The sequence below is a fragment of the Microcaecilia unicolor genome, unplaced genomic scaffold (assembly GCF_901765095.1).
Source record: "Microcaecilia unicolor unplaced genomic scaffold, aMicUni1.1, whole genome shotgun sequence".
Taxonomy (NCBI): Eukaryota; Metazoa; Chordata; class Amphibia; order Gymnophiona; family Siphonopidae; genus Microcaecilia; species Microcaecilia unicolor.
Genome location: NW_021963189.1, coordinates 104,951 through 131,626, shown reverse-complemented (window position 1 = coordinate 131,626; position 26,676 = coordinate 104,951). Strand labels below are relative to the sequence as shown.

General features: G+C 42.6%; 1 protein-coding gene across 1 annotated transcript in view; it reads left to right on the top strand.

Annotated features, from left to right (window-relative positions):
- The window catches only part of LOC115459056 (E3 ubiquitin-protein ligase UBR2-like), a gene marked incomplete at its 5' end in the record, with an annotated part of 96,387 nt that overhangs the window by 20,905 nt on the left and 48,806 nt on the right, over positions 1 to 26,676 (top strand). The window contains 7 exons of the mRNA XM_030188919.1: positions 6,520 to 6,622; positions 7,758 to 7,867; positions 8,850 to 8,930; positions 11,737 to 11,918; positions 12,027 to 12,226; positions 15,375 to 15,468; positions 19,041 to 19,202. Of these exons, the coding sequence (XP_030044779.1) occupies positions 6,520 to 6,622; positions 7,758 to 7,867; positions 8,850 to 8,930; positions 11,737 to 11,918; positions 12,027 to 12,226; positions 15,375 to 15,468; positions 19,041 to 19,202 (932 nt within the window). The remainder of the gene's footprint in view (positions 1 to 6,519; positions 6,623 to 7,757; positions 7,868 to 8,849; positions 8,931 to 11,736; positions 11,919 to 12,026; positions 12,227 to 15,374; positions 15,469 to 19,040; positions 19,203 to 26,676) is intronic.

The window sequence follows — 26,676 nt, the reverse complement described above, 5'->3', positions numbered from 1 at the left end:
TCTATTTCTTATAGGGGACACAGTGTCCAGTTTAGTTTCTGTTGAAATCTCAGGTAGCTCAGAGTACAGTTTTATTTCTTCATGCGTTTTAAAAGCTGTCTTACTTTTGGTTTGAAAAGAGTACTTTAAAGAGTGCCTTGCTGCTGATCAGTAGTCAAGATCATGTGCAAATTTCTCTGAGGACAAGGCAGACACAAATATTACCATATGTGGATGATGTCATCTGACAGAGCTTGGCAAGGACGCTACTCAGCGTTCTATTTCTAGAAGCTTTTGGTAGCTCTAACCGTGCATGTGTGCATGCCTTCCCACCTACCTCATTCATGCAGAACCAGCAGTTGTCTTCTTTCCATGAGGGCTGAGAAGACAGTTTTTGCCTTGCTCTCCTCAGTGCATTTTTTGTGTGTGTATTTTTATTTTTATTTTTTGTATTGTAGCCTTCCCTGCTTCTTTGGCATCTTCTAGTGAGTAGTGCAGAACCTTTTTTTCTCCTTAGCTTTGTCTCCTTAACCTTTTTAGTGTTTTCTGCCTTTTTAAGTTTCCTTCCTTTTTCTTTAGTTTATAGCCTTCATAGGCCTGAGCTCCTGGCTGGGCTTCATTTTTCTGTTTAAAAAAACAAACAAAACAGAGACACCATTGAACCATTTGATCTTCACTTCGGCTAGTTTTACCTAGATGCCACAGAAAGTTCCCAGTGGTTTTTAGAGATGTTCTTGGTGTGGCATGGTCACAATTGGTGCTTGCCATGCCTTGGACCTGACCACCAAGCCTTTAACTGTAAGCTTTGTTCTCAGATGCAAAAGAGAACTCAAGAGTCCTGAATCCCTGCGTGAGAGACTTTTTTGGTGCATCTAAGTCTGTTCCATTGGCATCAGAAGCGAAGATATGGAAGGAATCGACTTTGTCCTTATCAGCACCAAGAGGTTCTGATGCTGGGCATCAAGCAGAGAAAGAAGCACTGTCATTGGACTCGAAGCATGGTACCCAGGAGCTCTGGGAAACTGGTGTCACTGGTACCTGAGAATCAACAGTAACAAGAGGACCACTCCCCCTCAATAGTCGGTGCCACCACGTCGGCCTCCGTGGAGCCAGGACCTGACATCTGATTCTGTCCTTCCATCTTCTCAGGCTGTCACTTCACTGGCACCAGCCCAATCTTTACCACTGCCTGCCTCCAAGGAGTGATTCCAGGCCATGCTACAGGAGCAGCTGGAGTGCATCTTATCTCGGTGTAGCACCAAGGTATCGAGGGCACTGGTATTGTTCATGGTGCTGCCCCAGCTGATCCTGGAGGCCCATACATTGCCCGCTTGTCAATGTCTGTGCCTTGTTGGGCATTGGAGCTGGTGCCGGCCAAGCCCATGCCCTTCTCAAGCCCATCGGGCAAGGAAGCTCCCCCGGAGTCCAGGAGGGGATCTGTTCTTCAGTGTGCCCACCCATAGTCTGGCCATGAGTCCAGTGGTCCAAGACTGGCACAGTTTCAGACACCTCGTGAGGAGTATTTTGCTGAGTCTGATACAGACTGCTCTTGAGCATCTGAGGTGGAACTAGAGAGCCTCTCTGAGAGTGGGTCCCTTGATCTACCCTCAGACCCCTTCCCACCTCAAGAAAGGAGAAAGTCTCCCCCAGAGGAGCTCTCCTTTGTCTCTTTTTCACAAGAGATGGCTGAGTCTGTCTCATTTAAGTTGGAAATCAAGGACGAGCCCAGAGCTAAGATGTTGGACATTCTTGACTATGATTCCCCTCCCAAGGAGGCTGTGACACAGTGCCTGTGCATATCACCCTTAAGTCAGCACAGAGGAACAATTTGGAGACCTCTTTCTCTGTGCAGCCTGTACCTAAGAAGGCAGACTCTATGTATAGAATCTAGAAGGCTCCTGGATTTGAGAAGCAGCAGCTTCCTCACCATTCTCGAAAAAACCCAGAAGTTCCAAAACCCATGCCTTATGCATAGTGTGGTGAAGTTTGTGGACAGTCTGCCCCAGAGTAGGCTACAGAACTTCACCAGCTAGTAGTCAAGTAGAAGTGCTGAAAGCAAATAGTCTGGACAACCTATGATGCTTTCAATGTGACATCCAGAGTCTCAGCCTTGGGTATTGGTATGTGCAGACTCACCTAGCTGCATGTGTTGAACCTAGAACTGGCAGTTCAGGAAAAGCTCACGGATGTCCCTTGCCAAGGTGACAGTCTATTTTTGGGGACAAATTGGAGGAGGTCACTGACCTTATCGAGGAATGTTGATACCATCATCCAGCTCCTTCTGCGGCCTCCGTTTCTTGGAGTTTTTCAGGTAGAAGCCTAGGGAGGACCTATTACTCTCAAAAGGCATAGGTTCATTCCTGCTAGCCCTCCTGAGTAGTCCCAGGGCTCCCGCTCTGTTCCTCAGCAACAGCAGCAGACCCAAAAGCTCCAGCCAGCTCCCCAGTCAAAGCAGAGGATGAGCTTTTGATTGGATCCAGGAGAGCATAGCCGTTATAAAAGTGATCATCCTAAATGGCCTGCCGGTAAGGAGGAGGCTTAATTTTTTCCAAGAAGGGTTGCACCTTTTAACCTCAGACCGGAAATAGAGCATCCAAACAGAAGTGAAACATTCTGCAAACTCAACACAAACAACAGCACAAAGCAGAGGTAATCCAGAGAAGGAGCAGGCTTAAGATTTTCTATAAATAGATTTTCTTGATGATTGACCCGACTTGGCCAAGTTTTGGCACATATGCCTTCGTCAGGGTTTTGCATAACCGAATACAGCATCCAGCTCGCAGGTATTTTCAGGCTGCACTGGATGCATTTTATTTGACCACTTGCTTTTGTATGAAGAGGAATCTTTGACCCCTGATGAAGGCATTAGTGCAGAAACTTGGCCAAGTTGGGTCAATGATCAGTAAATCTTTTTCGTGGAAAGCCTTGGGTCTGTTCATTCTCTGTACTGTCTGTGCTGTTTGGGTTCTTGAAATAGACCATGAGCTTTATGCCTTGCATTGGCGAGAACTCTCTCTAAATTGCCCTCCGAGAGCATCTAAGTTCAGTTTTCAGGATGTACTTGCAGAGGAAGTCTTTTCTCTTCTACAGGCCCTTGCGTTCAAGCTTGTACCTCCAGGAGAAGGGAAGGGATTCTATTCTACGTACTTTCTCGTGCCCAGAAAAAACGGGGAGGGGGGATTTCCCATCCTAGACCTAAGGGCTCTGAACAAATATCTGGTCAAAGAAAAGTTCAGGATGGTTTTCCTGGGCACCCTACTTCCCATTATTCAGGCAAATAATTGGCTATACTCTCTGTACTTAAAGGATGCTTACACTCACAGGTACATCCATGTCACAGGAAGTATTTATCATTTCGAGTGGGTAAACACCACTTCCAGTATTGCATTCTGCGCTGTGGCCTCACATCCACTTCCAAGGTTTTTACAGAGTGTCTTGCAGTAGTCGCAATTTTGCTACGCAGACTGGGGGTGCATGTGTTTCCCCACCTGGACGATTGACTAGTTAAGAGCACAGGAAAAAGTGTTCAAGAATCAGTGCAAAGAAACATTCAGGTGCTAGAGTTACTAGGGTTCGTTGTCAACTACCCAAAGTCCCATCTCCTTCTAGTTCAGAGACTGGAGTTCATTAAAGTCCTGCTAGACACTGTTCAGGCCTGAGCCTTCCTTCCAGTTACCAGAGCGGATGTTGTGATCGACATCACCCTGCAGGTTCAGCAGAGTCAGCAGGTTTCAGTTCAGCAGATGTTGTGATTGCTAGGCCACATGGTCTCCATTGTGCATGTCACACTCATGACACGCCTCAGTTTGAGGCAGGCCCAATAGACCCTAGCTCCCAGTGGTGCCAGGCCACAGGGAACCTAGCGGACATCATCTCTGTCATTCTGGATTTCACGGAGTTGCTCTTGTGGTGGACCATTCGGCTCAGTTTGATCCTGAGACTCCCAAATTCTACCTCCTCACAAGACGCTGATGACAGATGTGTCCAAACTGAGCTGGTGGACACCTGTAGATGGCCTCCACACTCAAGGTCACTGCTCTGTTCAGGATGCTCAGCTTCACATCAACCTCCTGGAGCTGCGAGCCATTTGGAGCTCTCTAAAGGCTTCCAGAAATCGGTTGATGCACAAAATTGTTCCCATTCAAACAGACAACCAGGTGGCAATGTCCTACGTGAACAAGCAGGGAGGGACGAGATCCTACCTCTTGTGTCTAGAAGCAGTCAGGATGTGGCACTGGGCCTGCAGATGTGGCATGGTTCCCAGGGCCACATACCTGGCAAAGGAGGACAGCAGCCTGGCAGACAAGACCGAGCAGGGTGATGTAACCGCATGAGTAGTCTCTCAACATGAGCATTGCTCAGAAGATCTTCCAAGAGTGGGGCACCCCCTCAGTGGATCTTCTTTGCCACTCATCTCAACAACAAAATCTCTCAGTATTGCTCCCACTGCAGACTCGAGTCGGATACCTTTCTCCTTGATTGGGGGCAGGACCTGCTATATGCGGTTTCTCCCATATCACTTATTGGGTAGACTTCACTAAAACTCAAACAGGACCAAGGGGTCTATGATCCTTATCATGCCCTATCGGCCAAGGCAGATTTGGTTCCCTTTACTTTTAGAGATGGCTTCCGAAAACCCATGGAGAGTGAAGTGCTTTCCAACCTTCATCACTTAGAACAAGGGAAGTCTTCTGTACCCCTACTTTCAACCCTTGGTCCTTATGGCTTGGAGTTGAGAGGTTAGAACTTGATTCTCTCGAACTGCATGAAGGTGTGTCTCAGGTGCTGCTTGCTTCCAGAAAGATTCCACTAAGAGGTGATGTAATTTTAAATGGAAGAGGTTTGCCGTCTGGTGTGAGGGCAAGGCCATAGATTCTATTTCCCTGCCCTACACAAAAACTGCTTGAATACTTTCTACGCTTTTCTGAGGCTGGTTTCAAGACCCTTAGGTTCACCTTAGTGCAATTGGAGCTCACTATCACTGTGTAGAGGGGTGTGGTAGCTGTGTTAGTCCACTCTTAAAGGTTATCAATAGAAATCAAACAAAATAAAACATGGAAAAGAAAATAAGATGATACCTTTTTTATTGGACATAACTTAATACATTTCTTGATTAGCTTTTGAAGGTTGCCCTTCTTAGTCACATCTGCTACCACATTTGCTTATTTCCGATCTGACTAAGAAGGGCAACCTTCGAAAGCTAATCAAGAAATGTATTAAGTTATGTCCAATAAAAAAGGTATCATCTTATTTTCTTTTCCATGTTTTATTTTGTTTGATTTCTATTGATAACTGTGTAGAGGGAAAGCCTGTCTTTGTAAGGCCTCTAGTTGTTTTTTTTTTTAATGTGAGGTTTGCTTTCCCGCTCAAATCTCCAACTCTGTCATGGGACCTCAATATTACCCTCACCCAGCTGATAAAAGCTCCATTTGAGCCACTTGACACCTGCCACCTGAAGTTTCTGACCTGGAAGGTTTTGTTTTTGGTGGCGGTCACTTCAGTGTGCAGTCAGTGAGCTTCAGGTCCTAGTAGCTGATCCACCTATTAAGAGTGGTTATCTACACCCATCCTAAGTTCCTTTCTAAGGTAGAGTCGGAATTGCATCTTAACCAGTCAATTGCTCTGCCAACAGTTTTCCCAGAACCTCATGCCCATCCTGGTGAAAGTGCATTGCACACCTTGGACTGTAGTCAAGCCTTGGCCTTTTATCTGGAGCTATCTAAAGTCCATAGACAGTTCACCCAGCTTTTTGTTTCTTTTGACCCTATCAGGATGGTAGCAGCCATCGTAAATCACTTTGTCCAATGGGCTGGCAGATTGGATCTCCTTTACTTACACCCAGGTTGGGCTGGCTCTGGGGTTGTCATGTCATATGGCTCACCATGTCAGGAACCATGACTACATCTGTAGCACACAGCTAGTTCGGTCAGACAATTCTTCAGAATTTGTTTGGGGTCTAGAATTTAACTCCATCCTCCTAAGCTTGTTTTATTCTGTTACAGGTTGCACCTTCCCTTGTACATATAAGTTGGGTTAATTGGTTTCTGGTTGGCCTTGCCTGTTGCAAGTCCCTGTTGACCAGTGTTTGTTGTTTTTTGGTGAGCCATGGTAATGTCTGTCTTGCTTGTCCTCAGGAAAAGTGAAGTTATTCATTGTAGCAGCTGTTCGACAAAGACAGGAGGACATATATTACAACAAACACTCACACCATCCAGAGGAGTTGTATTATCTAAGCTTTTTGAAGTCAACTGCTGGTCCTGCTCAGGTGAAGCAGGCAGGAAGGCACGCATGCATGCACGGTTGGAGCTAGCAAAAGCTTCTAGAAATAGAATGCTGGGTAGCATCCATGCTGGTCTCCACTGGATCATGTTACCCCACGTAGTAATATATGTCCTGCTGTTCTCGGTGAAAATCTGCTACAGATGAATAACTTCACTTTCAGTGGGAAAGAAGGCAACAAAGTATCACTTAATGTTTACATATCTTTTAATTCAAAATGGAGCTTTAAATTCTAATCTAACACACTGTCTGTATGCCTAGGTTTTGCATTTGATTGGAATGGCTTTACAGGAAGAAAAACAGCACCTGGAGAATTCTGGTGAAGACAACCTAATAACATTCACTTTCACTCAGAAGATTTCAAGTACGTTTGACCATCTGAAAAAGCTTAAAATTAACAATGATTTGTGTTTGTTTGACATACTCTTTGCTGCTACTTTTAAATTAACCTGAGCACAGTAATTATTTTTCCCTATTTATTTATTACATTTGTACCCCGCGCTTTCCCACACAGAGCAGGCTCAATGCGGCTTACATAGTAAAAAGTAAAGATAGTAAGTATAATATAAAGCAAACCATATGTAAAAGATAATAAAGAATAGTTAGTGTCCATGAACTTTGGTAAAAATTAGGAGTTGATCAAAATTATGTTGAACCTGGAGAGTAAGCTCTTTTAAACAGTACGGACTTCAATAATTTTCTGAAATTTAGGTAGATCTGGGTGGATTTTACTGATTTGGGTAAGGCATTCCACAGTTGAGTGCCTGTGAATGTAAAGTTGGAGGCATGAATGGATTTGTACTTGAGACCATTACAATCTGGGTAGTGTAGATTCTATTCTAAATCAGGATATATAAGACCAGTTCATTGCAGGTAGCTTAGGTTTAAGATTGACGTTCAATATTTTTGTATCTGCTGTGACTGATGTTATTCCTGGTCTTTTGGACAGGACAGATTAAGATACTAGCACATAAACGGAGCAGATCAGTAGGTGTAGGAGTATGAAACGTATTAAGCACAAGCACCCGATGTTGCCACATTTCACCTTAAAAAGACTGTGCAGGGGTAAAACTACAGGGATTCCAAAACACACTTTCCCCTTGTAGTATAAAAATGTACAGAAGCAGCAGCTTCCAAACTCTGTATCCAGAGCAGCTCTTCTCTTCCAATAGCTGTTTTTTGTTTCTGGTGACTTTAGTCGCCTTTATCCCAGAAATGGTCACATAAAGTCTGTTTTTAAAATGTGTATACCACTTTCCTGGACCAAAATTTAATCAAAATGGAAAAAGTATAATTCAAATAAAACAATAACAAATACAAAAATACATTAAAATCATACAGTACAACAGTACCATAACTTAAACCCAGCCTCCCATCTACTCTCTGTACTGTACGTCAGAATTTCAGGTGAACATAAGCAATTGAGTTGACTGATCAACATTCAGAAATGGAAAACAACTTTGGATTTTGGTTTCTCTTCTGTGTTTCTCTATCTTTAGAGCCTGGTGAATCTCCTCATACTTCTCCTAGCATACTAGCTACATTAGAAACTTTACAAAGTGCTCCTCATCTGGAAGTGCACAAGGACATGATCAAATGGCTATTGAAGGTATTTATTTATTTTATTTTATTTTTTATTGCATTTGTATCCCACATTTTCCCACCTATTTGCAGGCTCAATGTGGCTTACATAGTTTTGTTAACATTGTCGTTCCAGGATATCAGATACAGTTAGTATTGTGCAGAGATTAAGTAAGGGAAGAAAGAAGAAGGAAGGGAGTGATTAGGGTAATTATAGAAGGTGGGGTTTCAGAACTGAGTGGGTTGGTGAGGTGGATTAGTGAGGCTATCGGTTCTCATTGTAGGCTTTGTTGAAGAAATATGTCTTCAGAGATTTGCGAAAGATAGTTGTTTCTTCGATTGTTTTCAGGTCTGCAGGTAGTGCGTTCCTTAACTGCGTGCTCATGTAAGAGAAGGTAGTGGCATGCATCAGCTTGTATTTTAGTCCTTTACAGCTGGGGAAGTGCAGGTTGAGAATTTGCGGGATGATCTTGTGGCGTTTCTTGGAGGTAGGTCCACGAGGTTTAGCATGTAGATTGGGGCGTCTGCGTGAATGATTTTGTGTACAATCGTGCAGATCTTGAATGCAATGGGTTCCTTAAGTGGGAGCCAGTGAAGTTTCTCTCTTAAGGGTTTTGCATTTTCATATTTAGTTTTTCCAAATATGAGTCTGGCGGCAGTATTCTGTTTGTTTATTAATTTTAATCTCTTATATACTGCCTGAAAGCCCAAAAACTATCGATGCAGTGTCCATTCAGGTACAGTAGGTGTTTTTCTGTCACTGGAGAGCTCATAGTTTAAGTTTGTTCCTGAGACAATGGAGGGTGGGTGATTTGCCCAAGATCACAAAGAGCTGCAATGGGATTTGAACTGGGCTTCCTTGGATCCCAGCTCACAGCTCTAACCATTGGTAAACATTACTACTTTTACACTCTGTCATTAGCTTTGTTTTATAGAATACTATTTGCTATTTAGGTTTATAGATATGAATTGCAAAAAAAATATTAAATCTGACTTTTCTTTTACCACAGACTCTTAACGCTATTAAGAAATTGAAAGAGAGGTCTTCTGTCAGTCCTGTCGTTGAGACCGAAAGAAGTCTTATGGAAGAGGTACTTTGAAATGAACATGACCCTCTGCAGCCAAACATAGTGGAACCAATTGCTCCTTGTTTAGTTGTGGAGCAGCACGAAAGCTTGAATTGCACCTATGTGCTTTTGTAAAGTAGCAACCTCGAGCTATCCCCCATAGTGCAGAAATTCTTACAAATGTATATGTGCTCTGATTGAAGAGTAAATGTGTGCATGCATCACAGCTCCACCCCACTCTGCCCAAACTACATCCCTGGGAATGCCTGCATGTATTTTAGTATTTATGTCTGATTGTTTCTCGCCAAAAACAGTAGATTGGGTGGGATATAAGTTTAAATAAATCCACACACTGTTGCACGCTAATATGACTGCCCAATTTTATAAAAGCCCGTTCCCAAATGCAAAGCCTGTTTTTTTACATGTGGAAAATTGAAGGGCTTGTTTCCAAAACCATCTGTCCAATGCAACTAGCATGAACTTAGCGGGTTTTGGAAATAAGCCCTTCAGTTACCACTATTATCACACACAAATATGGCTCCTTGTGGCTAGAATCTGCTGGTGGTGGTTCTCTCTCTCTTTTTTTATTTTTTTTATTTTTTGCTAGAGAGGTTGTCTTGTACACTCTGTCATATCTGCTACTTTTATAATGGAAGAATAAGCTAAACTGTATACAAGTTAATTCTGCTATTTTAGTTTGAACCTTGATAATTTTTTATGGAGTTTAGCCTGTGGATTTTGGGCAGCCACAACTGCTGAGTTGCACAGAATGTCTTATAACTGCAATAAACTTTACAATACCTTCGATTCGTTTTAAATCTACAATGTAGTAAATTTAAAACGAATCGGAGAAAATCTTTCTTCACTCAACGTGTAATTAAACTCTGGAATTCGTTGCCAGAGAATGTGGTAAAGGCAGTAAGCTTAGCGGAGTTTTAAAAAGGTTTGGACGGCTTCCTAAAGGAAAAGTCCATAGACCATTATTAAATGGACTTGGGGAAAATCCACTATTTCTGGGGTAAGCAGTATAAAATGTTTTGTACTTTTTTGGGATCTTGCCAGGTATTTGTGACCTGGATTGGCCACTGTTTGAAACAGGATGCTGGGCTTGATGGACCTTTGGTCTTTCCCAGTATGGCAATACTTATGTAATATAGATGCACTTATAGGCCACAGAACAGGGGGAGCCACAGGTGCCATGGCACCCCCAAAAGTTTGCTGCCTTTCCTCTCTCCCTGTGATGCCTTTCTTCTCTTTCCTTGTATCTGCGCATACTCAATGCTGGCCAGCTGGCTTCTGTCACCTCTGAAACAGGAAGTTCGGAGGAGGCAGGAGCCGGCAGGCCTTGAACATCTGAAGGCCCTGCATCGGGCTGGCCATGCAGTGTCTCCAATGTAGCTTATAGAGTTGCCACTCCAGGGGATCATAGTAAGGGAAGAAATATCTTGGGGACATAGCAGAGAAGACAAGAAATGCTGAAGAAGGGGAGGGGGAGGTTTGAATGATGCACATCACAGTCAGAGGAGGGAGAAGAGCAGGAGAGATGCTGGAGAGAGGGGAAGGGAGAGATGCAAAAGGCCATGGGGGGTTGAGAGGGTGGAATGGAGAGAGATGCTGGAGACTAATAGGGGGTTGAATAATGGACACAACAAACAGAGGGGGCAAGGGAAAGAGAAAGATGGTGAAGAGAGGGAGGGGGAGGGAAGAGATCCTGCAGACCATGGGGACTTGAGATGGAGGGAAGGAGAGATATGCTGGAGACCATGGAGGATGGAGGAATGCTGGACACCACAGAAGGGGGGGGGAAGAGAAGTGCAGGAGACAGATGCTGAAGGGGGAGGTAAGGAGAGAGAGATACTGGAGACTATGGGGTGTTGAGGGGAGGGAAGGAGAGAGATGCTGGAGACTATGGAGTGGGTGGTTGGGATGTTGGACACCACATACAGGGGGAGTAGAAGGGAAGGAGAGAGTTGCTGAAGAGAGGAGTGTGAAGGAGAGAGATGTTAGAGACCCAGGGCAGGTAGAGATGCTGTAGAACATGGGGGGTTGAGAGGCAGGGAAGTAGAGAGATGCTGGAGACCTGGGAAGTGGAATGCTGGATACTACAGGCAGGGGATGGGAGAAGGGAAGGAGAGATGCTGAAGGAGAAGGGGAGAGGTGCCTCAGACCATGGGGGAGGGATAGAGATGCTGTGGACTATGAGGAGTTGAGAGGGAGGAAAGGAGAGAGATGCTGGATAAACATGGGGGGGGGGGGAAGGATTGAAATGCTTGACACCATGGGGGAGGGGGTTGAGAGGGACAGAGGGAAGGAGATATATGTTGATATGTTGGATGCCAAAGGAGGGGACTAGGATGCTATGTAAGGGTTGGGGGTGCAGCTTGGGCACCCCCAAACAAAAAAGCATTTCACTGCCCCTGCCTGCACGCACTTCAAGCATTTAGATTGTTATATAGTTAGACCTGAATTTTCAGTTGTTAGGGGAGAGCAAAGCATTAACCAATTGGCTTGCCAAATGATTACTGTGCACTTGTTTGTAATCTCATACGTTGTTTTATTGCAAGAGGGACTATCGTCTGGACCATTCTTGTGAACAAGGGGATATAAACTTTCTTCTCCTAAGCGTTAAAATATAAACTATACTCACAAATAGATTCTGTAACTAATGTTATAGCTCAAGTAATGTGCAGGGATAACTAAAAACAAATACCTTAGTTTAATACCTTGGATCCATTCATTGTATACCATTTATAGTGCCTTTGAACTTGAGTTTTAATCATTAAAGGTTGGCTGCTTAAGTTTTGAATGTCAAGTAATTATTTTTTCTCAGAGTGCTAGAGATAAAGACAAAGCCGAGAGGAAACGGAAGGCTGACATTGCCAGATTGCGCAGAGAAAAAATCATGGCTCAAATGTCTGAAATGCAGCGGCATTTCATTGATGAGAACAAAGAGCTCTTTCAGCAAACAGTAGAAGAACTTGAGGCATCAAGTTCCACATTACATGATAATAGGTAATGAAGGACCCAGTTTTTTTTTTGAAGGCTCTCTAACTTCTGTAGAACTTGGTTACTTCATTGTATAAAGGATGCATTTGTTATAATTGCCTTACTTCATTTCAGCTCTGTGGTTCCAGATACAACACTCATAGCGTTGGGTCCGCAGCAGACTAGAGTCACTGAACACAGGCAAGTGGTTATCTGCATCCTGTGTCAAGAAGAACAGGAGTTCAAAGTAGATAACAAGGCGATGGTCCTGGCAGCATTTGTCCAAAGATCAACAGTGTTGTCAAAAAACAGAAGTAAAATTATTGAGAATGTTGGTAAGTAGCACCCAAATCTGTACTATACGTTGTAAAGCTTAGACGGTTACCTTGTTACCATCGTTGTGAAGCCTTTGGGTTATATCATCATTAATATCTAGTAGTTACGATACTTGGGATGATTGTAGCAAAAGGTGATTAAAAGATTCTAAATGTTCTATTGCAGGAGCATACGGTTTCGCTTTAGCAGTATACATTGTTCCCCAGGTTCTTTATATGTTGCACAAAGTTGCGCAAATAAATTGGATAATGAGCTCTGAACCGTCAATAGTTGGGTGCTAACAACCAATTATTGATAATAATTGACACTCATTAAATTTTTTATGCGCACATCTGGATGCACACTATTCTATAAGGCATGGTGCCTAACTCCCATGGTGCATATTATTATTATTATTTATTGGATTTATACTCCACATTCATGCAAGTGGAGGCTCAGATGTATGTGGCTTACATAAAACAACGCAGATACACAAATACAGGTTAGGGATACATGATATGGTGGAGGTAATAGAGTTCTGGTTGCACGAAATGTGGTTACAAGGATGGAGGGAGAACTAGAGGAGAGTGGACTGTAAAAGGTTCAGGGTGGGAGAGGAGGGGTAAGTGATCGGGAATTGATTATCGGGTATGCCTTGGAACTCTGGTTTATGACACACCTACTACTACTACTTATCATTTCTATAGCACTACTAGACGTACTAGTAACAGAAGTTTCTTGTATAGGCATGTTTTCAGTTTTTTTACGAACGTTTTCGTAGATGGTGTTTTTTCGTATGTCTTTTCCCAATGCATTCCAGCATTTGGCCGCATTGTATGGGAGACTGGCGGTTTGGGCCGATTTATAGACTACTCCTTTACAACTGGGGGGATGGACAGTTAGGTGGTCTCTTAGCGTCTGCTTGAAGGTGGGTAGCGGGAGTTCTATTGGCGACATCATGTAGTGTGGCGCTGTGCCATGGACTACTTGGTGTACGGAAGCACAGATTTTGAAAACAATTCTCACTTTTATTGGTAGCGAATGTAGGGATTTGCAGCAGTGGGGTGGCAAGATCATATTTGGATGCACCGCATCAGACGTGCAGGGGTGTTTTTTTTTATCTTTTTGAGGATATAGTCCCTGCATATACTGCTTTACTGTAGTCTATCTGTGACAGCATGAAATTTTGGATTAAGATGTGGAAGGTATGTTTAGAGAAGTACATTCTTAGTCGTTACAGTTGCCATAGCTATATGAATACTTTTGACGTTAGGTGCTGGTCGAGTATTATTCCTAACACTTTGATGTTGGTGTTTAGAGAGTATTCTGTCTGCTCGATACAGAATTTGTTGCTTTTGATTGGTTTGTATGAGCTGATTATCGTTATGAATTTCGTCTTTTCTTGAGTTTCATCTTGAAGGCTGTGGCCCATGATTCCATCAGGTCTAGTGCATGTATGACATTTAGTACATCTTGGACGTCGTTAGCAAAGGGGATACATGTGGTTATGTCATCTGCGTAGATGTACGTGGTGAAACCTTTTGTCTCCAGTTTGTGGCCTAGGGGCACAAGCAAAATGTTGAATAGTGATGGAGAGATGGGGGATCCTTAAGGCACACCACATTCTGTGATTCATTTTGATGGCAGAGATTCTGTCATCTTCACTTTATAGATCTACCACTTAGGAATCCCTTAAACCAGGATAGTACCTTGTCCCTAATACCTAGGTTGTCTAGCATGTTTAGTAGCAGTCCGTGGTCCACCAGGTTAAATACCAAGGACGTGTCAAACCGAAGGATCATGAATCTCCTGCCCATGCTGAATTCTCTTCTCAGCTCTGTCACCAAGGATGTTAGGACAGTTTCGGTACGGTGGTTCAGGCAGAAGCCTGCTTGAGGGTTGTGCACAGTGGTGTGCTGGAGCAGGCTCTCACAGGCTCGCAAGAGCCGGTTGTTAAGTTTTTAAGAATTTTGGGAGCCAGTTGTTAAAGTAGGGCCCTCCATGGCTACTTTAACTGGCTCCCAAAATGTGGGCTTGGGCCCCCTGCTGAATTATCTTTTACTTTGCTGGTGGGGATGCTGAGCCCTGCCAGCCAAGTAAATAGAACACTGCTGCTCCCCGCTCCTTGTTTCCAGCTCTGGGCAGCAGGCTGGGACTTCTCCAGCATGTGAGAGAAGTTCCAGCATGCTGCTCAGAGCAAGACGTTGGGAGTGGTGGCAGTCCATTTATTGGCTGCCAGCAAAGGTATGCCTAGCGTGCCCGCACGAAGGGAGGGAGGAGAGAGAGGCAAGTGTTGCTCCCCCCCACCCGGCCACCCCTGGCCCTTCCAACTGCAGAGCTGGCTACGTCCGGAGAAAGAGCCTGTTGTTAAAAATTTACCAGCACACCCCTGGTTGTGCAGTATTGAGAAATTCGACATGTATTCCATGAGTTGTGTTGCAACTATGCCTTCCATTACCTTTACTCATCTGATATTTATTGATGTCAGTTTTGTTGTTGTTGTTACTTTTAGACTCCTGTGTGGCCAAAACAAGGCTCATGTTGAGTCATTGGATGTTTTAATAAACTTCTTATATTTTGGACATCAACTAACTTCTATTTTTTTTGTTACCTTCACTGTGTTTGGCATATCTGTGTGATTGCGAGGGTTCCTGTTCTTCTGTTTTTTTGTTCTCTTGTGGGGGTTTTTTTTTTTTTTGCAATAGTGAGATACCATTTCTATCTGGTTCATAGGAGCCAACTGTTCAAAATAATTGGGGGTGCTACCTAGTGGAAATTACCCCTCCTTGTACACAGTCACAGAGCTTGCTTAATATTGGGGGTGCTCAAGCACCCAGAGCATCCACAGGCCAGGCTCCTATGGTCTGGTTGCAGTTGTAGAGAAGCACACAGACTGGTGAAAACAGAGATGTAACTAGAGCACCAAAAAAAAAAAAAATGGATTTGACCCTTCACTGTATTTCCAAAGCAAGCACACCTTGCTGAACTTGTGAAGTATGAAAACTGATTGAGAGGAGATTTTCCAAGTGTTGCTGTTCATATTCCTGTGCCTTATTATGTTGTATTAACTTTGTTTTAAGTAAGTTACTGAAAATCACTACTAGTATTCAGTTATGCAAAAACAAATTATTATTGAAATACTTAAATACTGAACTGTGTTTTATGCAGAGAAGTATGATCCATTGTTCATGCACCCAGATTTGGTCTGTGGAACTCATACTGGTAGCTGTGGGCATATTATGCATGCCCAGTGCTGGCAAAGGTAATATGAGTTGCTTTAAGTTAACCTTTTTTTTTGTTTTTTCGTTTTAAATGCTGCTATTTACATTGGTGGTGTGCTAATGTGCACATAGTACTGACAAGAACAGTTTCACATGTCACAAAGTCATTCTAATAAATTGCTTAAATCTTTTAGCACAATAGAAATTTACCTTATGTCTTAATCAGTCTTTATTACTCTTGATTTAATTTTTTTTTTTTTAATGATGGGCAAATCAGCAGTCGTACAGAAGGGTCACTAGACAGAACAGAGTGATTCTCAGAGCTTTCTAGAAAATCCAGAACAGTCTTTAGGTTTTCTGCATGTCCATGGCCTCTCAGTTTCTCTGCTTTATGGCTAAACAAGGTTATACCTGGGCATTGCTAAGAACAGTTCAAATCAGAAAGATATTTTCAACCTTTCCTGTTCAGAGAAAGTCCAGTAGTAAGCTGACTTCAAAACCCCAATGCAAGACTTAGTGAGTTGACCGCAGTTGTGGACAAGGCCTTTGCTGAGGAGTACTCAAGCCTGTTCAGTAGCTCATTGCAAAGGTAATTGCTTTCAGTTGGTTTAAGCTCAAGCATAGAGAAAAGTTCAAAGGTCTGGACCTGAAAAGCATAATGAGCATGCATTGAGCCTTGAGCGAAGGCTTTGTGGTGGCAGAACACACTGAAGTAAAGCTTCAGATATGATGGAACTTCCAGGCACTCTACAGTCGCCACACGTGGCCTCTTCAGCCTGCAATGCAAAGACTGATCCACATCATTCACCTCATGGTTAATTAAAGAGCTTCAAGAGATAATGCCCAAAAGCTTTCTGAGATATTTTTAGGAGTAGTAGTGAAGAATGCGCTTTGAATGGCTAGATTAAATGGTTTTAAATAGTATGTATATTTTGGAAGTGTTAGAATTTTGTTACTTTTTTAGAATTGTAAACTGCAGTGAGTGTTTTTCTGGAGAGGCAGTAATAGAGTAAGTCTGCCTTCGTAAAGAAGATTTATAATATGGTGTTCAGGCCATGTTTGCATGTCTTTACTGTCTAGATAGCTTTAAGTCAGGATACTGTGTTTAGCTTGCCCATGCTCAGGGCCTCTTTATTTAGGACCCAAGTCCTAAATGATTGGGGGGGTTTCTAGCCCTTCTTTAAAAAGCAAAAACTTAAAAATGTCATACAGTGAAAACCATTTCACAAAATTTCAAACCTATTGGCCTGTTTTTATTTGAATGCACCTATTAACAGGCCTCTCCTTTTGATTGTTGATGTTCTTGTCATTCGAGAAAGCACACTTGCTGACCTCTGGTACATACTGGTTGATCCTTGTAGATCTTTTTTTTGTTTTGTTACATTTGTATCCCGCGCTTTCCCACTCATGGCAGGCTCAATGCGGCTTACATGGGGCAATGGAGGGTTAAGTGACTTGCCCAGAGTCCCACTAGCAACATTCCATGTAGAAGTCGGCCCTTGCAGATCACCAATGTGGCCGCGCAGGCTTCTGCTTCTGTGAGTCTGACGTCCTGCACGTACATGCAGGACGTCAGACTCACAGAAACAGAAGCCTGCGCAGCCTTCTACATGGAATGTTGCTACCAACATTCCATTTAGAATCTCCAATAGTATCTATTTTATTTTTGTTACATTTGTACCCTGCGCTTTCCCACTCATGGCAGGCTCAATGCGGCTTACATGGGGCAATGGAGGGTTAAGTGACTTGCCCAGAGTCACAAGGAGCTGCCTGTGCCGGGAATCGAACTCAGTTCCTCAGTTCCCCAGGACCAAAGTCCACCACCCTAACCACTAGGCCACTTCTCCACTCCACTCATTCAGTTGCCCAAACCACTTGCCTCCCATTTAGATACTTTTTTACTTTTCTAGTACTGCTGTGAGATGGACTGCTGACAGAGCTGAAGAGAGAGAGAGAAGCATTCAGAATCCACTGCACATGTGAAAGGTTTTCCCAGACTTTTTTAGAAAGCTGTGGGGAGCCAGTCTTATGGCCCACTGACTGCTCTTTCATGTGGAGACTCCATTGTTTGATTCCTGAACCAAGTATTCTGTACCTATGGTTAGATGAGGATGTTGCAAAGGCAGCCTTCGGAGCCCCAGAGAGGAGAGAGTCCTGATAGGAGTGGAGGATTAGCTTAATGGTTAAAGCAATGGCCTGAGAACCAGGGGAACTGGGTTCATTTCCCACTACAGCTCCCTGTGACTCTGGGCTAGTCACTTAACCCTCCATTGCCCCAGTACCTGTATATAATATATACATTTCTTTGATTGTAACCACAGAAAAGCGGTATATCAAATCTCATCTCCTTTCACTTTCTCTTTGATCTTTGAATCACCAAAGGTGATATACCTGGTGGCCAGATTTAGAGCCCTCCGGAAAGAGTCCTAGTACATAGTTGTCATCCTCTGAACTTTTGATCCATTGACTGTACTGGGAATAGTGTATGGGAGGATCATTTAATATAGGGGGAAAATCTCCAGGTGAATAAAGGCTGAGGGTATTGGGACACCAGCACTGGTTCAGTTCGAGGTGGAAAAAAAAAAAGAACTGTTGGTTCAAAATAAAGTAGTTCTGGAGATCACTTTTTTTGGTATATGTGACTGATCTGCTGTCATCAGGATAGCATAGCATAGTAGTTGACGGCAGAAAAAGACCTGTACAATCCATAGACTTACTTATAAGAAAACTAGTATTCCAGAAGGCATTTCTGAAATATAATTAAGAACTGTCCTTTTCTGGATTTCTGTACTATTAAAACAATTAATATTCTTCTGTGTTCAGCATCAGGTATTCTCATGTCTGTAACCTTAAGATTTCACCCTTTTTTGACCAGTAGTTTCCATTTTCTTGGGATCCCAGCTTAATTGGAGCAGGCCTTTACTGAGCTGGGGTGCCATGAGCCTTGAGTTGAAACAACCTGGGGAAGGAGAGGGGCTAACACCACCCCTTCCCCACTTCAAATCATCTAAGCTACCCCTCAGAACAGCAGTGCATTTTGTGGCTCCCTCTAGAACCTGGTACACGCGCACCCTGAGTCTGCTCACTAGGTAGCGTGTGTTTTTGATGCGGGTAAAAGGCTGTTTTGGGGGTTTTTTTTGAAGAAAAGAAATGGCTGTGTGGTAAGTGAAACATTTACTGTGCGGCCTTTTCGGGGGGAGCCCTTACTGCCACCCATTGAGATGGCGGTAAGGGCTCCTGTGCTAACCTGGCGGTACAAAAATAGGTCATCATTTTTGTAGTGCTGGAATGGCGCTCAGTAGGGTGGGAGCTACTGCCTGGCTCCTGCGATAGCTTGGTGGTAGTTCTGGATTGGCCCATGGTAAGCCCGCGGTGGGCTTACTGCCACTTAGTAAAATGGCCCCTAGGTGTGCAGTGTCTGGAACTCATGTTCCCCGTGACCTATGGACATTGTCGCCACAGTATCATGGCCCAAGGAGCTGAACTGCTGTGCTTGACTCCTTGGTTAATCTTAGCCACGGCAGTAGTTTAAATGTTGAATCCCTTAAGTGCATGCATTTTTCCTTTGATCTGTTGTTTACTGACTAATTCTAAAAGAGTCTCGCTCCTTCAGGTACTTTGACGCTGTACAAGCCAAGGAACAGCGAAGACAACAGAGATTGCGAGTGCATACAAGCTATGATGTGGAAAATGGCGAATTCCTCTGTCCACTCTGTGAGTGTATAAGTAACACCGTTATACCCCTGCTTCCTCCTCCAAGAACTTTATATAACAGGTTAGCTTGCTTTCCTGAACATTTTCTGTTTGCTACTGTCTAATAAGCATGGATTACTTAATAGCTTTATCTTTTAGTTGAAAAAGTACTGTGAACGGATGGGCTCTTCTAATTACCATAAAGCAGAAATATTGTACATATTTTATCCAAAGGTCAACATTATTTAATACAAGCAAAAAAGCCTGTTCTTCCAAAAATGAAACGGGCCCTAGGAAGGCTATCGTCTAAGCGATTTCTCCTCTCTCCCCTGCCCTCCCTTCCATGTCAGCGATTCTCCCCTCCCTTCCATGTCAGCGATCATCCCCTCCCATCCATGTCCACTGATTCTCCCCTCCCATCCATGTCCAGCGATTCTCCACTTCCCTCCCCTCTCCTCCATGTCCAGTGACTCGCCCCAGCCCCCACCTGCCCCTCCTTTTAAGCACCCGAGTTCCACTTCAACCCCAGCCCTCACCTGCCCACTCTCTTCTCCCACAACAGCCCTCCGTTCCTTCCTGCCGCCCTTCCTTTAAAACTTTTATTTTATCTGAAGTCGAAGCAGTGTCAGTGAAAGCGGCAGGCTCGGCTCGGCTTGCCTCCAGCCTTCCCTTTCCTTCCCTCCCCTCTCAGTGTCCCGCCCTCATCTGAAGTAATTTCCTCGAGGGCGGGACACTGAGAGGGAAGGAAAGGTTGGAGATGAGCCAGTTACATAGTTGCTCATTTGCATACAGTTAAGAACCCAGCCATCCAGGTACGCAGATTGACAAATTATTATATAGGAGATTCTCCAAGGGAAGTGGTGGTGGTAGGTTCAAGCTGATGGCATCATTTGATTTGTAGAGAGTCATAAGCTTTGAGTTGTAGAGCATTGAAAATTGACTGTCAGCTGCTTTTCTTTTGCCATGGCCTTTTCATCCTGTCTGTTTAGGAATACTGAAGTATTTTCACACCCTATAGAGCTAGAAGATATGAACTGCTCTACACTTCCTGATTTTTTTTTTTTTTTAATAATTATCAATATAGCTCATGTAATCTAAAACATTAATAGTTATTGGGCTGGTAGAAATACCTTCCAAAGCCTGGGGATGGTAAAACACTTCATCACTAGACGCAGAACGTATGTTGAGCTTTCCTGTGGGGAAGTGGCAGCTCTTTACTGTTGACCTTTCCAGGTTATCTTAACCTAATTGATGATGAATTTCATATGCAACATGGCCATGTTGGGCACTCATTTCTAAGTCCTGGGAGCTTTGAAACATCTCATTAAAGACTGCTTTTCTCCAGCAAGGTCTGCTCTTCTGGTCCATGGTGGATTTTATGGATCGGTTGCCTTCTTCTTTTCTTACCCCTGTCAAAAGACCTACCTTTTATCATAGGAATAACCATTGAAGATCGCTCTCCTAGTACCCTGGTGGAATCCATCCTACCAAGAATACTGAGTGAGAGCTCCAATAGAGATCATTTTGCAGAGATTGAAAACTATATGTATGAGAGCTTTTGGGGTGGGAAAAGTGGCAATGGATGGAGGAAGACGTAGCATCCCTCCAGGCTTGGAGGAGAAATGGACAGAAGAGTCCTACTGGGCTTGGGCAAATGAAGACACATGTGGGTAATAATTTTATTTCAAGACAGTCATGAATATAAGAGGATTCACCTTATAATTGAGCCTATGCAATATAAGTTTTCCCAAGGTTCCATTGTTGGTCTTTTGCTTTTCTCTGAGTATAATAGGAACATAAATGTCATTACTGTCTAATTTAAATGCTTTCATCAGATTTTGTGGAGGATACTTGGGGTTTTGTATAAACCTCCACTCTTTTGTCATTGAGAATGATCCATCTATTTTCACACATCTCAGCAGTATCTTCCTGAACATACTCTAACTCTTAGGCTTAACCCCACTAATACAAAAATTCTCCACTTATCTATTTCTGTTTGTATTTTCTAGTCTCCAGTAGGTTTTCTACGTATTGATCCTCTAGTTTTGTTTTCCCCCTGGGTCTGGAGAAGTTGTTTTACTGACATTGAGGGGTTTATTTTTACTGACAACCAAGCTATTTTTAATGCTTTTCAATAGAAATGCTTAAATGTTTTAAGGGGTCTCCTCAAAGATTTTGCAGAGACCCAGAAAATTAGGGGTGGACAGGTCAGCTTTCTGTTGCTCTCACAGGTGATCTGTTGGCATCCCTAATTCATACATCTCCTCAGTGTTGTATTCTTTGTTACCAATGCCATCATAATTGTAAATTCACACTTCCTTCAGCGTTGACACCTGTGGTCTCATCTTTCATAATAACTTCTTCTTCTTCTAAGAACAGTATCTGTGTCTTAGCAGGGTTCCTCGATTCCTTAATTGGCCATCTTTAACTGCTTCAAATTGACCTTATTTCCCGACCAAGGTGCAGTTGCATGCAAACGTTTAGACACCTGTGGTGGAATTGTGTGTTTCAATGAATCATACATTTAAAAAATCTGACAGAACCCGTCCTGGTAAAAAGTTAAACACAATATCATCTAAGTTTTAAACTATAATCAGTATTTTACAGTTTTTACAGAGTTGAAATTAAAAAAAATAATGAATATAGCAGGTGCAAAAGTTTGGACATCCTTACAGTGAGTATTTTGTAACTTTGGCAGAAATACCAGCTTCCAAATGTTTCCTGTAGCGAGCTAAGTAGCATTTTGCTTTTAGAATTTTTCCCATTCTTCTTTGCAGTACTCCTTTGGCTCAGAAATATTCTTATTTATTTATTTATTTAGATCATTTATACCCCACTTTTTACCACATAAAGCAGCCTCTAAGCGGCTTACAATGAACCAAAGAAACAATTACAATGACAGTAGAGAGGGTAGAGGGAACGGAGGGAGAAGGGAAGGGAATATAAATACAATATTTAAACAAATAAGTAGGCAAGGAAAAGAAAACAGAGGAGAAAGTAAGGAGGGAGTCCAAAATCAGGTCTTGACTCTCTTAGACACATTAAGGCAGATAATCAGTTCCTGCGAACAGGACAGAAATGCGGGCGATAACCAACGGCTAGAATCGGCGATCCAGGAGGAAACAGGGCCCCTTCAAACGTGCAGCACTCTCCTTGCCTTAGACAATGACTTTGGTGACGTAGAAAAGGTTCCTTCTCACAACTCTCCTATTCAAATCATCATTATATAAGCAATGTTGTAATGTGGTCATCTAGCCAATTGTCTGCTGAATTTTTCAGCTTGTTTGTAATGATCTGTAGGTTCTGTTTTACAGAACCAACTAGTTTTTGGCTGCTTCTACCAGAAAGTTTTCTCATTCTTTCAGATCTTGTCCAACTTCATCAGTTCTGTGTAGCTTCTATCTCTTATCATTGTTTGACAGTTGAAACTGCTAGTTGGAAGCATTTAGAGATTTATTTTGTTATTGTCTTCTAATTGGTAAATTATCTTTATTTTCAAATGTTCAGACAGCTGAAAGCAGAGAAAACAATCACCACCTGATACTAGACGAGACAGAACATTTGTTCAACTGATGAATTGTCTTACCTGACTTACTGAACATCTGATAAGTCAATTTATTTTTTGGAGTTTATTAATAATGCTAAAAAATAGTTGTAATGAATCAACTGTAAGGGTGTCAAAGCTTTTGCGCATGCCATATTCACTTTTTTATTTTGAATCTGTCAAGATCAGCAAATAGTCGTGCAGAAAAATGTAGTGTTTCAATTTATACCATGTAGAGCTTGTTACAACTTCTGTTTGCTTAGGTATTCATTGAAACATATATTTTGACTAGAGGAGACTGCTTTTACATAGAAACATTGAAAAAAGTAGGCAGATAAAGCCCATATTTTTATTTATTTATTGCATTTGTATCCCACATTTTCCCACCTCTTTGCAGGCTCAATGTGGCTTACAATACATCATGAATAGTGGAAATACATGGTAAGATAGACATTTAGTATTACAGAGGATCTTGGGTAACATGATTGTGAATAAAACATGATAGTAGAATAACAAGCAGATATAATAAGACTATTCTGGATATATTTGGAGAGGTTCACATTTGTTGGTCTTTGTGGTATGCCTTGTCAAAGAGATGTGTCTTCGTTTGTGGAAGTTTGTTAGTTCATAGATCTTTTTTTCAATCTTAAACCTAGGCTACCTGCAATGAACTGGTCTTATATATCCTGATTTAGAATAGAATAGGGAAAAAATAATTACTGTGTTCAGGTTAATTTAAAAGTAACAGCAAAAGGTATTTCAAACAAACACAAATCATATGGCCTATCCAGTCTGTCCATCCATGTATATTACTTTATACTCCTTATTTCACTCACGGCAACCTTCCACTGGTACCTATTAAGTGTTAAAACTTTAGGGCTTTACCTTTAAATGCATATGTGGTTGATCCCTGCCATGTCTCTCCACCTTCATTCTTTGACATCATTCATGTTTATTTGTCAAATTTCTAGCCTCTAAAAATCTAAGCTGGTAATAACTTAAATACACAGTAAAATATAAATGTAATTCAGTTGATATGACTGTGAAAGAAACCTTATCTTTCTCATTTGCAAATAGGTGGGAAAATGTGGGATGCAAATGCAACAAATAAATAAATATTAGAAATAAGCCTGCTTAAAAAGATATGTATTTAGTTACCTCAGTGTTGAGCCTGCAACTCATCTCTTTCCTCCCAATCACCATGTAGCTTCTTCTGCATTCCCAAAACCAAATAGATAACTGTCCTAACTCCATACCATGTCCCTTTCAAAGGCCTTTCTTTAGAATATTAGCACTCAGACCAGTTCAGTGGCTGTGCACTCCTGAAAGGGGCTCCCATGCTACCAACTTAGTGTTCGCAGTCCTTAGGGGCAGGTTGGCTCAGCCATTGCTTAGGGAGGTGTCCTGTTATGAAATCAAGCTGTATGTGAGAAGTCCAAAAAGACATCTTTGTAATAAAGGCAGCTTAGGCATTTTTGTACCTTTTATAAACTAGGTACCCAAACCAGCCCCAGTAACATACAAATGCAAATGCAGAAATGTATACTTGCTCCAATAAAACTGTAAATATGTGCTTGTACTTTATATGTAAGTAGGTGTGTACACTGCAACGCCACTTTCACTGTGCCTACACTATGCCCTGTGAAGGTCTGCATGCAGATAGCACCAATTCATCAAATCCTAAAATATGTTTATATGAGAATAGGGACCCCTCCCACACATATAAACACACATACAATCACAATCTCACAGTGCATTCTATCAATAAGAAGATTGTCTCTATATATACAGTTCAGAAGGCTCCCAGTTTCAAGAAGCATCAGGTTCACCATTCTGTATTGGTCAAATCTACTCTGAAAAGGACTAAATTCCAACTCACATTCCTTGGTGACCCCAGGGAAAGAGGCCTGGACATTGGATGCTTTAGAAGAATTTTTTTCAGAACACTGTGCTCGTTTCCTGTATAATCTCTTGCCAGCTTTTCACAAGCCAATATGTGTGAAGTGAGTTTGGAGGCTTGCTTTCTCACAACAAAGCAGCACTAGTGAATAAAGTGATTGAGAGTAGCAAACAAATGATATATGATGATTTTGAGATGGCATCGAGAGCCGAAACCAAAAACGAAGCCCCTCTCTCCCTTCCCCCCATGTTCACTCTCAGCAACCCCTGCCCCCCTCGCGATCACTCTTGCCGCCCATAATCACTTTGAGTGCCCCCCATTTTTACCTCCTTCCCTCCCACTAACCGAAAGCCCTTCCCAAGCTTACCCTTAAACTTCCTGGTGGAATAGTGGGTCTAAAGGGCTAGAGCGATCCCCAGTTGCTCTTGCCCCCATGGGTTCCACAGCTAAAATGGCTGCTAGGACTGACTGACTGGAGATTGCTCCTGATTTCAGTCCCAAGATAGCTGCTGGGACCTCACGCAGCATTCTTGCAAGGCTGCTGCAGGACACCCCGGCAGCCATTTTGGCTGCAGATCCCGCAAAGGCAAGAGTGACTGGGGATTGTTCTTCCCTGAAGACCCACTAGACTACCACAAGGTTTAAAGGTAGGCCTTGGGGAGAGCCTGTGGGCGGTGGGATGGTGCAGGGTGGAGCATGATCATGGGGAGGGGGGTTTAGTTTCAACCGAAAATGCTAGATACCATCCTCCCTTTCATTCCAAACAAACATGGCAAGATCTTGCTTGTGAAAAACTGAGTCATGTACTATATATGCATGGTCTCTGGCTTCAGGAGTAGCTGAGAAGATCTTTCACAAGTGGGGCATACCCATAATAGATCTTCACTCCTCAGAACAGGAAGGTACCTTAATTCTGCTCCAGGATGGGAACACACAGCAAACTAGCCTTGGACACCTTCCTTCTAAACCAGGGATTCTCAATCCAGTACTTGGGACACTTCCAGCCAGTCAGGTTTTCAGGATATCCACTATAAGTATGCATGTGAGAAATTGCATACAATGGAGGTAGTGTATGCAAATTTATCTCATGCATATTCATTGTATCCTGAAAACCTGACTGGCTGTGTGAGTCCAAGGACTGGTTTGAGAACCACTGTCCTAGAGTGGGGAGGGGGGGGGGGGGGAAGGGTCTTCTGTATATGTATTCTCCAATCCTCTAATAGCAAAGATGCTTCTGAAATTCAGATGGGATCAATGTGTCATGATTTTCATAAGCCCATATTGACAGAGGCAAGTATAGTTCCCTTCTCTTCTAGAACTTTTGATTAATAAGACAAAAAAAACTGTTGTATTTACCAATATTGATCACACAGGCTTGAGGTACACTATAACATCCTATCATAAATTCCTTCCTCACAGCTTGAATGTTGAGTGGTTAAACTTGGCCACACTGAATTAGCCTGTCAATGTGTTGCAGATCATTCTGGCTTTCTGAAGAGACTGCACTAGAAGGTCTTTCAGATTTAAGTGAGAGAGGTCTCCTGTCTGTTTTGATGTAAAGACCCTATATCCTTTTTCCTGTCCCCCACAAAAGCTGCATACTTTCTTTATCTTTTGGAGTCGGTTAGAAACCAACTTCATTGAGGTCTACCTTAGTATAACTGGTACATGTCCCCACCATGTAAGGGTGTACAGCTTTTAGTTATTTGCTTTGTGAGAAGTTTGTTACTCTGGAAGTCTCCCATCATGACACCTACAACGTCTTGTTTTATCTTGGCTAAAGAAAGTTCTTTTTGAGTAACTAGACTTCTGTGATTTGAAGTACTTGACCTGAAAGGTTGCGTTTTTGGTGGTAGTAATGTCAGCGTGCACAGTTTGTGAGTTCTAGGTTCTAATAACTGAACCACCCTACACTAAGTTCTTCAAGAGGATGGTGGCTCCATGGCATCATCCGAAGTTCCTTCCTAGGGTTGTATTGGATTTCCACCTTAATGAGTCAGTTGCCTGCAAACATTTTTCTTGTGGTCTCATGCACATAAAGGTAAAAACATCTCGCACAATTTAGAGTACAAATGAAACTGAGCCTTCTATTTGGAGTGGACAAAAGCCCTT